Source organism: Furipterus horrens, unplaced genomic scaffold, assembly GCF_987537825.1.
Source record: "Furipterus horrens unplaced genomic scaffold, mFurHor1.1.pri manual_scaffold_2, whole genome shotgun sequence".
In the NCBI taxonomy this organism is placed as follows: domain Eukaryota; kingdom Metazoa; phylum Chordata; class Mammalia; order Chiroptera; family Furipteridae; genus Furipterus; species Furipterus horrens.
Genome location: NW_028327172.1, coordinates 149732497 through 149745993, shown reverse-complemented (window position 1 = coordinate 149745993; position 13497 = coordinate 149732497). Strand labels below are relative to the sequence as shown.

The window sequence follows — 13497 nt, the reverse complement described above, 5'->3', positions numbered from 1 at the left end:
GAACACTAGAAATAACCACCTTTTGTTAGGCATAGAGAATATTTTAATCTCAGGCTGGTTTTCCTGTTCCGGTCTTCTACCTCAAAATGCATGCTCTGGGAATAATTCTTGTTTACCCTTCACTTCTTATTACATTGCTATTGCAGCATCTCCATCAGAGACTGATGAGGAAAGGGAAGAAAAAAAAAATCCAGCAGAGTTGATTCTTCTACTTTTCAGTAGTCTAGGTAGTAAATTTAGAAGAAGAAACTATTGGTTAAAAAGATATTGAGATATAAACTAATTTTATTGATTTTGAAGACCTTATTACATGGATTCACATGATGGCTACTGTTTTTGTGATCTCTTCTTTAAAATACAGAAGTAACAGAAACTATGGAATTAAGCTACATGTAAAAAATGCCATATCTCAGGCTGGTAAAAATGTGTGTAATCTGAAGAGATTTAGCTTCATCCTTTGAGTATGCATATGAATATGAGTTTTGTATTAGCCAAAAATTGTATGTTTGGCCTAACACTGCTAACTTTTTAAAACATTTATTTATTTATTTGAGAGAAAGAGGGAGAGAGCGGAGGGTGGGGGAGAGTGAGAGAGAGAGAGATTTGTTGTTCCTCTTATTTATTAATTCATTGGTTGATTCTTGTATTATGCCCTGACCAGGGATTAAACCCACAACTTTGGCATATCAGGCGATACTCCAATCAACTGAGCCACCACCAGGACCTAACACTATTAACTTTTAAATGGAGTTTTAAGATTACTTTTTAACTTCATTAAAATAATATATTTCAAAAATTATCCAGGACAGCCAGGTTAATGCACAGGACTGAATCTCTAGAAAGGTGATTTCTTTACATGGGCATAAAAGATAAACGTCCACATACACTCATATGGATAAACACTTGCACCTCAAATACCAAGAGGAGCAGAATTTCCTTTCTGACTTGCTTTATCACATAGACTTGCAAGAACGACCCTGTTTCATCCAAGGCTCCTCAGAAGAGATCCAGTCAGCCAGAACAGTAGTCCCTCAGAGACTGTAGTTTTCCATTTTTCCCTTTGAAGTAAGTTAGGGAAGGAGCAAGGAAGGGAAGTGTTGGGGTCAGAGTCAATCTTCCAACAGCATTCACCTCTGAGCAGCCCCAAATCACCGACTCTCTAAAACCCCACTCTGGCCCAACACATTGCACTAGGAAGGTTACATCAACCTTCCGGTGCTTTTCCATTTTTTCTTTCTTGTGGATTTCTCTAAAATGTCACCATTTGCTTAACAAGGCTTAATTTGATTTGGAGGAAAGTAGCAAGTGGCATCAATGGTTAATGAACCAAAGGCTAAAGGTGCAGCCCCTGTCTTATCACCCTGGGAGCCCACTCCTTCCTCCAGCCCCATCTTCCTGCCTCGCACCTCACTTCAACTCCGTCCGCCCCATTGGCCTCCATCCCACGACCAGGACCTGCTCCACTGTCACCTGCCCCCACAGCAACCCCACACCAGCTGCCAATTCCGTGTCTGAGGGAGAAGTGACCACTCTACCATTCCAGTCATTTGGGGAGAATGTGGTCTTTCGAAACTAAGGAGAAAAACTAAACAGGGGTAGAAACAAACAAGAGAGGGAGCAGGCAGAGGTTGTTTCATCACAATTCCACAGCCATGGAGTCAGAGATCCGCATCCTGCCAATTCCTCATTATCCACATGAATAGATGATCCAAGCCATCAGAACAGAAATGCAGTTCTCTTCCTTGTCCAGAATGCTCTGTTGCTAACATTTAAATATGGGAGTGTCTGCTTGTTTGCTATTCTAGGAATCCATGTCAAACAAATAAGAAGGCTGTAGTATGAAGACAAGACTTCCAGCTTCCCCTTCCTGCCCCTCCCAGCTTCTGCACAGCCTAGAGCAACTCTTCCAAGTAGCTCCCTTTAAGCAGGGCAAAGAGCAAAACAGAAGCTTCAGGCAGAGAACAGCCTCTTCAACACTGCCTGGGGACAAGGAAGGCAGGAGTGCTGGAGAGTTGCTCTTCTGAGATTCAAAGGGCTCTCTAGCTGGGATGTACGCATTCTGGAAGGCAAAAGGAGAAAGTAGGGAATGGAAGGGGGTACCAAACACAGGATTAGGGAAGATGGGTTCATCTAGACAGCAATCTGGCCACCAGGCAGGTGACCTCAGGTGCAGCCAAGGTGGGCTTCCTGGCCACAGCTCAAGCTGCTTTGGCTGGATCAGCTGGCCTGCAAAAAGGAAGTGGCACCTTTCTAAGAGCCAGCAACAGAACTAATGGCTTCCCTGAGATTTTATTCCCCAGCCAAGATTAGGTAGGCCACAGCCTCTTAGGGAAGAAGGAGTCCCTCACTTCTTTAGGGCGGCTCCTGGTTAGTTGTCTCTAAGATGTAGCTTTTCAAATTGTGTCACAACAATATCATGGGGAGCTGCTGGTCAACCTTTCCAGGCCTACCGTGGCAGTGCAGTGTTTTGTCTGTCTACACATTTAACAGAACATCCTCCCACTGTGCACACAGGAAGACAGCATGTTGTGGTCCCCCTCACCTAATTGGGGCCTTGTACTAATTCCAGTCAAGGCAATGTGGGACAGAAGTGACATGGGCCACCTATAGTTCTGGCCCCTGGACCTCCTGAATAGTCTTCCATGCTCTTTCTCTTTCCTTTTTGGCAAGCTGACTGCAAAAGCTCCAGGGAGAGTCTCCTAGGCTTTGAGAAAGATGTTAGGACTAGGCAGAAGGTTCATGTGTCCCAGAGCCAGCCTGGGGGTGGGCCATCCAAGAGATCCACCTGGCCAGGAACATCTACATTTTACCATGTTTGAGAAATTAACCTTGATTATGCTAAACCACAAAGATTGCTATTATAGCAATCAGCCTATCTGACTAATATATATCACGTATTCTGTTGGGGGTCCACAGGATTTGCCAGTTTTCCAGATCCCTTGTTAGTATCATAAAGATTACTAATACAAATGGGCAGAGAAGGTACAGCTAAAACCAGGCCATTATATTTCTCTAAAACACCTTTAAAAATTAAGCAAGAGAGGCCCTGGCCCATGTGGCTCAGTTGGTTGGAACATCATCCATAAGCCTAAAGGTCACAGGTTTAATTACCCAGTCAGGGCCTAGATTGCGGGTTCAGTTCCAGTCAAAAGGAGAGGGGTGTTATGGGAAGCAATTGATCTCACATCAATACATCGATGTTTCTCTCATATTATTATATCAATGTCTGTCTGTCTGTCTCTCTCTCCCCCTCTCTCTGGAATTAAAAAAAAAAAAAAAATTAAGCGAGGAAGAACATTTCTAGTATAGATTTTAGGCATAATAGGTACAGCCCCATCCTTAGTGAGAAGAGCATTTTGTCTCAAGTGTTGTTTAGTTGATTAATTAATTCACAAAAATATTTATTGAGTGCCTGCTCTGTACATTGAAAGGAGTTAGGAAATGTAGTGAAGTGGTGATCAAGATAGACTTAATTTCATTCCCTCGCAGTGGAGTCCGCACTATAATTAAGGAGGCAGATAACAAACAAATAATATGTAATAGAAATGTCATGTCATGATAAGTGCTATGAAGAAACACTGATGGGGAAATTTTTTAGGAAATCTCTGTGTAAAGACTTGAATGTGTGGGACTCCTCAGGCTTGCACTCTGTGGGACTGCCAATACTATATTTTTGTTCGACTTGAGATATAACTTATATATTGTCCTAGCTGAAGGTGCACAATGTATTGATTTGTTACACTTACATACAGTAAAATTATTACCACCATTGTGAATACTAAGTATCTTTTTTTAAAAAATGTTTTACCAGTTTTTTAAAGATCCTATTTATTTATTTTTAGAGAGAGGGGAAAGGATGGAGAAAGAAAGAGAGGGAGAGAAATGTCGATTGGTTGCCTCTTGCATGCCCCCAATGGTGGGGGAGCGGGGGGGGGGGCACAATCCAGTCACATGCCCTGACCTGGAATCAAACCAGTGACCTTTTGATTTGCAGGACAACACCCAACCCACTGAACTATACCAATCAGGGCAATACTGAGTATCTTAAAATGCGGGAAATCAGGAGGTGGGGAAGGCAAGCAGGAGGCTGGCAGCACTTCACCTGCACAGTTTTGAAGACCTTAGAAGCTGGAACACAAGCAGACACCTCAAGGCTCCTATGAGCAGATACAGCATCCCAAGGACCACTCTGAGGAGCCCATAGCCTCCAAAGGGAACATGATACAGTTAGATTCAAATTTAACCAGTAATTATTGAGTGCCTGCTCTACACAATGCACTTGGCAGTACACTTTCACCGTATTACTTAAGTAGTAGCCTGCCTATTCAGCCATGGAAATCTCATTGATTAGAGCTGTTCTTGAAGCAACCATATGCCCCAGTTTGCCAAAACAGATCTGGGTTACAACTGTTGTCCCAGAGAAATTATTTATAGCGTTCCCTTTCACTCTCAAAAGCTTCTCAGTGTGGACAATAAGTTACATGATCACCCAAGAGGTCCTTTTCTATAGCAGATTGATTAACTCAAAGCCCTAGGGTGGTATGATTAACCTTTCTTCAACAAGTATTTATCCAGTGCCTTCTGCATGTCTGATGTTCTGTTAGGTTCTGGAACTGTAAAGATAAAGACCTGGTCTGTGCCTGGAATATCACATTGTAATCGGTTGAAACATATACATAAACAAATACAGTGGAAAGTACAGTGACAAGAGTGAACATTGGTAAGATGGATGATGTGGCCTGGCCTCCCTTGTGTGGTCCCTGTGCTGACCAAAGAACTGAAGATGAAGCCACACTCCTTTACACTGCAACCCAGAACTCAACAGGATCTTAAAAATCTAACCTGCATTCTTATCCCCCCTTCAGCACCTCTCCAGATGCCCCTTCCCCATCTCCCTGACCTCTAACTCCTGGAGTGTGGCAGGGGACAAGTCCTGGACCTTTCCTTCTGCACACACACCCCACCCTTAATTCCAGTCATGACTACCCAAACTGCAATCAACATCTCCAGTTGGATGCCTGATCAACTTCTCATTCCTAACAGATCCAAAAGACTTTCTGCACATCACCAATTTCCCAACCATAAACACCTTCTCATCTACTTCCCTCAAATGCTTTCCGGTTTAAATAAATGGCAACTCCTTTTGTCCAGCTGTACAGACAAACATGTTTGAAGTCATCTTCGACTCCTCTGTTTCTCTTAGGTCCCACATCCAATCCTTCAGCAAATTCTTTTGGCTTTATCTTCAACATACATGGAGACTCTTTTCTTATCACCACCTGCTGCTCCACTACTGCTGGTCTAAGCTAGTGCAATTTCTTGCCTGTTTTACTGCAGAAGCCTCCTAGCTGGCCTCCCTGCCTTTACCCACTCTCATCTGGGTTACTCTCAGTACAGCACTCAATATTACCCTTTCCAAGGCAATCAGATCTGCCAGCAACTCCCCACCTTCCTTGAAATAAAAGCCCAAGTCCTTACCATATGGTCATAGGCCCTAAATGGTCGGGCCTGTTAACCTCTTTTCCCCCATCTGTCTCCCATGTTCTCGCTGTTCTTTGAACATGCCCTTGCCATTCCCTCCCTCACCTTTTTCAGATGTTTTTTCCAATATCACACCAGTGAGGTTCTTCTTAATGACCGTATCTGTAATTTCATCCCCCTTATCCACCCCTACACTCTCTATTCCCTGCCTTATTTTCTGCCACAGACTTATTTTCACCTGATAGGGTTGCTAGATAAAATACAGGATGCCCAGCTAAATGTGAATTTCAGATAAATAAGTCATCATTCTTAATATATATCCCAAATATTAGGGAATATACTTAATACTAAAAAAAAAAAAATTATTCGTTGTTTATCTGAAATTCACATTTAACTGGGCATCCTGTATTTTTATTTGCAAAACCTAGCAACCTTGCCATCTAGCATGCTATATATTTTGCTATTTGCTCATTATCTGTCTCTACCGCCCCCATCCGCCCAAACTTAGCCTTTAGAATATAAATTCGATGAAGGCAAGTCTGTTCATTGCTAGAACAGTGACTACTACGTAACAGGTGCTCAATATTCATTGAATAAATGAATAAAGTGATTACACTCCCTCACTGTGACCATCTCCAGTCTCTGAAGCCTCTTTGAATTGCTGTGCTTGTTTCAAAGTTATTTCTTAAATTGGTCCTATCCTAATTGCCCATCTACATTCTGAGTCGTTTACTTCACCAAAGGCCCAGAGGCTGAATTCCTGCCTTAGGATTCTGTCCTATCAAATAAGGGGGGGAAGGGAGAGGAGGGAGCCTTATCTCCTGCTGGACCCCACCGACCAGGCGCCCTCAAGGAGAATGCTTTGCTTTGGAAGTGCAAACAGATGCCGATGAATGTTAAGACTGGGATTCTCCAGAGTGTACTAAACTGAGTTTCCTGAATTTCACTTTGGCAGGGGCGGGGCGGTGTCTATCCCTTGTAATTGCATTTTCTTCTGTCTCACTTACTTTTGCATTTTCTGTGTGGATGAGTCATTTGTTATTTCCCTTTAGTCTTTAAACACACACACACACACACACACACCTTTTCCCCTGTGTATAATCCCTACTCCTACGCACAGCACTACTGCCTCAAAAGCAAGTCTTTTAGTTACTAAGTGGGCCCTGGATCAACCTGGGGCTCGGTGGGTGGGGGTGATTTATGAACTTGCTGCCTCTATGATGCCATCGGATAGGCTCTGGCATCAGACAGGTCAGGCACTGGAGAGCAGGTAAGTCCTTTCTGTACCCAATCCCTCAGTGAACAACATAAGCTTCTGGAAATTCCCTACGGAAAAGACAAGTCTATTATAAAAACAATTGAAGGGAAACTGCCAAGGGAAAATTCACCAAATTGTCTAACAACTCTCAACTTTTGAAGTAAAACACACAGAAGATTCGGAGTTCCATCTATCATCCAGATGTACACTGCACCCCTGCCGTTCTGATCTGTAAAATGAAACATCACCAAACTCTGATTTAACTTGAAAACACTCCAAAACTTGCATCCACGAGGAATTTGTCTCATGGATTCCCCCAACCAATGAATGGAAATGCTGCCGTCCCAGAGAGAGCTTCAAAGAAGCAACTGCTTTCTCCCGCGGCTGGAGCAATGAGTATGAAAAGCTGTTTTTAGCGATGTATTTGTCATTGCCTAAAGATACAGCAGCTACTGACTGCTTACTGTGCTGCAAATGGGACAGCACCACGCCACTTCTTTGCTTCAGAAAATCCTGCGAGCGTCAAACCCAAGAAATCACAGCTCTCCATTCAGTTCTGAAAACGCACCACCCCAAGAAATACACCTTTTCTTTGCCCCGCGCCCTGTCTCCAGTTATAAAACGCAGCAAGCGACGAGGGACACGCGTAACTGTAACTCCATCTTTGAATGAGTCTGTTACTTACCCTGCATGTGTCTGCTGTCTGCAGAGTAAGGAAGGCACGGCTCACATTTCTGGCTTTCATTTTCTTCCATTGTCCCTGCCTACACCACAAACTCCTCTCCGCTCTTTAAACTTCCCAGCGCAGTTGTGAAAGCTTCTCAGAAAGCTTCTGGGAGGGGTCTGGGGGGTGGGGAGGAGGAGACGGTGCGAAACCCCACCCAAAACTATTCGCCACTCCGGTGCAAAGTCTCTGTGGCCGGAGAAAAGTGCATTCCAGCGCCGGGCCTCCAGTGCCTGCGTCCCCGGCCAGTCCTCCCGCCCACCGGACCGGTCCCCAAGGAATGGGGGCTGTGCTCCCGGCCGCCGCCGCCCCTGCCGCGCGCGGGCCGCCCCGAGCCGCGCGCTCCCGACGCCCCAACAGGTGATGGGCCTTCTTCCCCGGGACCCAGACGGCCTGTTTCCACCGCGGCAAATTGCTGAGACTTCTCTGCCAGCGGGATGGGGAACACTTCACACAGGATCACCCGCAAGAACCTTCTGGTCTCTTTAATCTCAGACACTGAATCAGCCTCCCAAACAGGCTGATACACGTATGTATTCCTAAACAGCCGACTGCTGAACGTACCACATTTCAGTGACATCCCATTTAAAAAATATAGAATTAAAAAGTATAGGCTGAATGATAATTAAAGACTTTCTGACACTACTTGGAGCCTGATTAATTTACACAGAGGTTGTTTACTTTTGACACAGCCCATTTCAATCACTTAAACTAGGCTTTAAAAAGTCTGTACTCATTTGCCTACACTTTGACTCCTCTCCTCCCCGCCCCACACACATCACAGATCTGAAAAGTAAATCAGTAAAACCAACCTTCTGAATCTCTCAGGTTAATTACTTTAAGGTATCTGGAAGACAACTAAAATGCTATAGGCAAAGGTATGTCCAACTTACTCTTTCTCCTTTTAAACTACCTACAAATATTTATTATATTCTTTGTGAGTCCTTGAAAAACTGGCAAGTTTCCCAGAAAGTGAAAATAGGCACAACGTTCACAAAAAAAGGATGGGAAAATAATCTAAGCAACATCAGCTCTGCAATTTCAGCTATCTGAAAGTAACACAACCACTAGTAGGAAGAGTGTGATATTTTAATCTGTAGTGGCCCCCTGCTTTTGAGGGAGAAAGAGGACAATGGTTAGCCTGCAGACTATACCTCGATCCAGTTTACAGGCCAATTGGGCAAGGTTTTAGATTAATTTAGATCAAGAATTTGTGCAGAACAATGGCTGGCCTATTCTCCCGATTCTGACCTTGAGTCACCTGTGCGTTTGGCAATGTGGGGGACATATTTTGGCCATTTAGGACAAAAAGATGTGGAAGTCCCTAAAGGACAAAGGATATAGATCAAAATGAAAGTGGACATGCCAGGGAATGAGCTAAACTCACATCAGGAAGGAAGAAAAGACCCCTCAACTCCTAACACGATTTTCCTTGAAATCCAAGATGTGCTGAATTTTCCAGAAAGTTAAAGCTATGCCTGGCAGCATGAATGTGCAGCAGTTGGGTTGACAGGGGAGATAACTCAAGGTCTCCATAATTTTGCAACTGAATTACTTGGTTATCTTGCTTTAAGGAGGAACTAATCTTACACAATTTCTTACACAATTTGTGTACTGGTGGCCCACAGGCGAATGCCAGGTGAATCTTGTTTTATTTACCCTCGCTATCTCCTCAGGTGTAAAATGTTCATGAAGGAGGGATCTGTGTTCAGGCCCCCAGGCCCCGATTAGCTTAACGTTGTAGAGCTGTTGTGTATTTTATCTTCAAATTATTAATGTCACAAAGGATGGGCGGGGAGAGGCGGGCTGAGGAAGGAGAGAGATTGCAGCCCCGGAGTGTCAGTCTAAACCAGACGTCCCTGAACCTTGGGCTTACTTTGGTGTGTGAACAGCCCCTCCTAGCAGCTCCTATCTGTCACTTGACACAGTACAGAGACAAAACCCCCAGGATAAAAGAGACCAGAATGCACCTACAACAGATAGCACCCTTCCCCGCCTGGAGGTGGGGTGGGGCTTCCTAACTAGCTCAATCGGGCAGAAAAAAAACAATCCATTTTTAGATGCAAATTATGCTTTCCTGGGGCTGTTTGGAAAGTGTGAGAACAGCCCTTCAGGGCCCTGTTGATCCTCAGTTCTTAACTCCAGTTGGTTAGTTGCCCAGCAGGCTAAAGCACCCCTTCAGTGGACCACGTGGTCAAACTGCTGGGACCCTCCCCTCCCCCACGGGCAAAGCAGACTGCCTCCTCTGTAGATATTCCTCAAACAAAACTCTGTGTGGAATGCACAAAAGAGAAAGGCATTCCCAGTGAAGCTAATTGACATAAATCATCAAAGACCATGAAATTTAGACATGTATTACAGCACAACATGTTCTCTTGACTAGTTCAACTTCCTGGCCATTCTATGGGGGAAAGCTTTTGGACTAGTTGCTAGTCCTTTGTTCCTACTCCTTGAGAACAGGAACTGAAAACAGTTTGAGAAGCCCCTGTAGTAATACCGTTGTCACACTGATACTATACATCTCTCCCCAAAGCACACGGACCTTACTAAAAACTTTTTGCTGAGTGTCAGTTTCTCTGAGAAGGGTCTCTGGAAAACAGTAATTGAATAATGCAATCTACATAAGCTCAGTAATTCAGATCTTCATGGAAAATACTACTGTCGTCATTGCTGTTACTGTGAAGATGTTTTCTGGAAGAAACGCTATTTGAAGTACACCATGCTTTTCTGTTTAATGTAATTTCTGGGTTTAAAAATTGCTATTACAAACCAATCTGCCTACAGCTCTCCCTTGAAATTTGCTGTGAAAGGCATAAGCGAAGCGGGAAGAACTTGAAATTTGATTTTCTTCCCCTTACATAGAGAGCTACAATAATGATACTGGGGGCTAAATTTCCAACTCCATTTCTGTTAACCAGAGAAGGTGCAAGACTATGTCTTAGTTAATGGCTCCATATGTCAGCAATTCATGACTCAAAATGAACTAACACACACAAAAGTGTCATTTAAAAGGAAAGACAGCTTTTCAGTCGAGCGCTGAGTGGTTTTTCGGAACATGTCTGGTGGCTCTGCGGATTATAACAGAGAACATGGCGGCCCAGAGGGAATGGAGCCCGATGGTGTCATCGAGAGCAACTGGAATGAGATTGTTGATAACTTTGACGATATGAATTTAAAGGAATCTCTTCTTCGGGGCATCTATGCTTATGGTTTTGAGAAGCCTTCAGCTATTCAGCAGAGAGCTATTATTCCTTGTATTAAAGATCCAAAAGGTAATTCTGGCACTTGGAGACTACATGGGAGCAACTTGTCATGCCTGCATTGGTGGAACCAATGTTCGCAACGAAATGCAAAAACTGCAGGCTGAAGCACCACATATTGTTGTTGGTACACCAGGGAGAGTGTTCGATATGTTAAACAGAAGGTATCTTTCTCCAAAATGGATCAAAATGTTTGTTTTGGATGAAGCAGATGAAATGTTGAGCCGGGGATTTAAGGATCAAATCTATGAGATTTTCCAAAAACTAAATACAAGTATTCAGGTTGTGTTGCTTTCTGCCACAATGCCAACTGATGTGTTGGAAGTGACCAAAAAATTCATGAGAGATCCAATTCGAATTTTGGTGAAAAAGGAAGAATTGACCCTTGAAGGAATCAAACAGTTTTATATTAATGTCGAAAGAGAGGAATGGAAGTTAGATACACTTTGTGACTTGTACGAGACACTGACAATTACACAGGCTGTCATTTTTCTCAATACAAGGCGCAAGGTGGACTGGCTCACTGAGAAAATGCATGCCAGGGACTTCACAGTTTCTGCTCTGCATGGTGACATGGACCAGAAGGAAAGAGATGTTATCATGAGGGAATTCCGATCAGGGTCAAGCCGTGCTCTGATCACTACTGACTTGTTGGCTCGTGGGATTGATGTGCAACAAGTGTCATTGGTTATAAACTATGATCTACCTACCAATCGTGAAAACTACATTCACAGAATTGGCAGAGGGGGTCGATTTGGGAGGAAAGGTGTGGCTATAAACTTTGTTACTGAAGAAGACAAGAGGATTCTTCGGGACATTGAGACTTTCTACAATACTACAGTGGAGGAAATGCCAATGAATGTGGCTGACCTTATTTAATTCCTGGGATGAGATAGTTTTGAATGCAGTGCTCGCTGTTGCTGAATAGGCGACCACAACGTGCATTGTGCTTCTTTCTTTGGAATATTTGAATTTTGTCTCAATGCTCATAACGGATCAGAAATACAGATTTTGATAGCAAAGCGACTTAAGTCGTGAGCTCTTGTGAGGAAAGTCATTGGCTTTATCCTCTTTAGAGTTAGACTGTTGGGGTTGGGTATAAAAGATGGGGTCTGTAAAATCTTTCTTTCTTAGAAATTTATTTCCTAGTTCTGTAGAAATGGTTGTATTAGATGTTCTCTATCATTTAATAATATACTTGTGGACTAAAAGATATAAGTGCTGTATAAAGTCAGCTAATTATGTTAAACTAGCTTATCTGCCTTTATTGTGTTCTGTCATTAGCCTGAATAGAAGGTCTTTAAAATTGATTTTTTTTTTTTTTTTTAGAAAGCATTTGAATGCATTTTGTTGGTATTTATTCAATAAAGTATTTAATTAGTAAAAAAAAAAAAAAAAAAAAAGGAAAGACAAGTGATGGGGTAAAAGATGGCTACTGGTGAAAATGGTGATTTTGCAGTCAAAGCTAACCTGTTACAGGACTGGGTCATTGTTGGTTTTGATAATACAACTTAAAAGGGCATCTGTCATGATGGACATTAATCATAAGAGTCATAAGCTATTATGTGTGATGTCTCAGCAGGCCAGTTTAATTAAAGGCTGTGGAAAGCATGTCATCCTCCTTCATGTAAGTTTTTCAAGAGAGAAATCATTGCTAGAACCAAGCATACATGTGATTACCCTAATATGTTTCAATTCTTTTAAAATTCTGAATCCTAAGGACAAGATAGCTTAAAATAACTTGACATCAGGACACAAGAGAAATAATGCTTGCTGACATCATAAAATGTGATTTTTCAAAGGCACTGATAACCATGGAAGGAAAACAGAAGAAAATAAAGTGAAAAACAAAACAAAAATTGTTCAACCATGGACCTCATGTTTGATATGTTACATGTCTCCTTTCTAAGGGACAGGCTGCTGTATGTCAGTCATCCTGTAATTCAGAAACTAAGGAGTTGATAACATATGCTTAAATGGATGATCTGGTGAACGAAATACAGGGTCTTCAGCCCTAGTCTTGCCAGCAGTGTGTCAGCTGGCTAGGGTGACCTCATACTTAAATGTAAACCAAAGCAATGGTGACAGAGAAAGGGGACACTATTACTAATTACAATAAGACAAGTTGCAGAAACCATTGCCATTCCTGGCAGGCCAGCACAGATGGTCACCTCTGTGTAGTCTAAGATAAGTCTTAGTGCTCCTCAGGTTTCCAAATGTGAAATGAGCACAATAGTGCTGAGTTTCCCGACACACACCTCATAAGAGAAATGTAGACGTTGATTAAAGATGCGAATCTCATTTGAGCTGTATGACAAGTCTCCCCAGCAATTTCACATCAGGAAACACCAATTCAGTATGATATTCTGTATGATTCATCCATCAAAACAGAATTTGCCTTTCTGTGTGACCAGGAGGGAACTAGCCCACCATTTTTCTCTTGAGCATTCTCTCCAGAAGGTAACATCTTCCTGATCTTACTTGCAGTCCTTAAAATCCCAGCTGTTCCCAGGAGAGCCTGCCAGCCAAGGAGAAGTGAGATGGCCCTGAGCCCACACCACTCAAGTCACTCTATTCTGATGCCTTAAAACTTTTCTCCCATACCCCATACAAATTCCTCATAGGGTTATAAATATGAACTGCACTTAGAGCCAATGTGTTAATACTTTAAGAATATTTGCTTTCTTTTCAAGAGAATCCATTGATGTTCATTTTTATCGTGGTTTCTTTTCATCTCTTTTAAGTTAGAAGAGGCTGGAGAGCAAAGACCCCGT

At 42.8% G+C, this 13497-nt stretch overlaps 1 protein-coding gene and 1 pseudogene across 15 annotated transcripts in view; one reads left to right on the top strand and one right to left on the bottom strand.

Moving 5' to 3' along the window:
- Nucleotides 1-7712, bottom strand: part of KIAA1217 (KIAA1217 ortholog) — a 312344-nt gene extending 304632 nt beyond the window's left edge. For 10 of the 15 annotated variants that reach the window (XM_090266607.1, XM_090266611.1, XM_090266612.1 and 7 more), the window contains exon 1: nucleotides 7425-7712. In XM_090266607.1, coding sequence (XP_090122733.1) covers nucleotides 7425-7494 — 70 coding nt within the window. In that variant the 5' untranslated portion in view covers nucleotides 7495-7712. The remainder of the gene's footprint in view (nucleotides 1-7424) is intronic. The other 5 variants (XM_090266602.1, XM_090266603.1, XM_090266604.1 and 2 more) reach the window with 2 other exon arrangements.
- Nucleotides 7713-10490: 2778 nt separating this feature from the next.
- On the top strand, nucleotides 10491-12055 carry LOC150019714 (eukaryotic initiation factor 4A-II pseudogene; annotated as a pseudogene).
- The last annotated feature ends 1442 nt before the right edge of the window (nucleotides 12056-13497 follow it).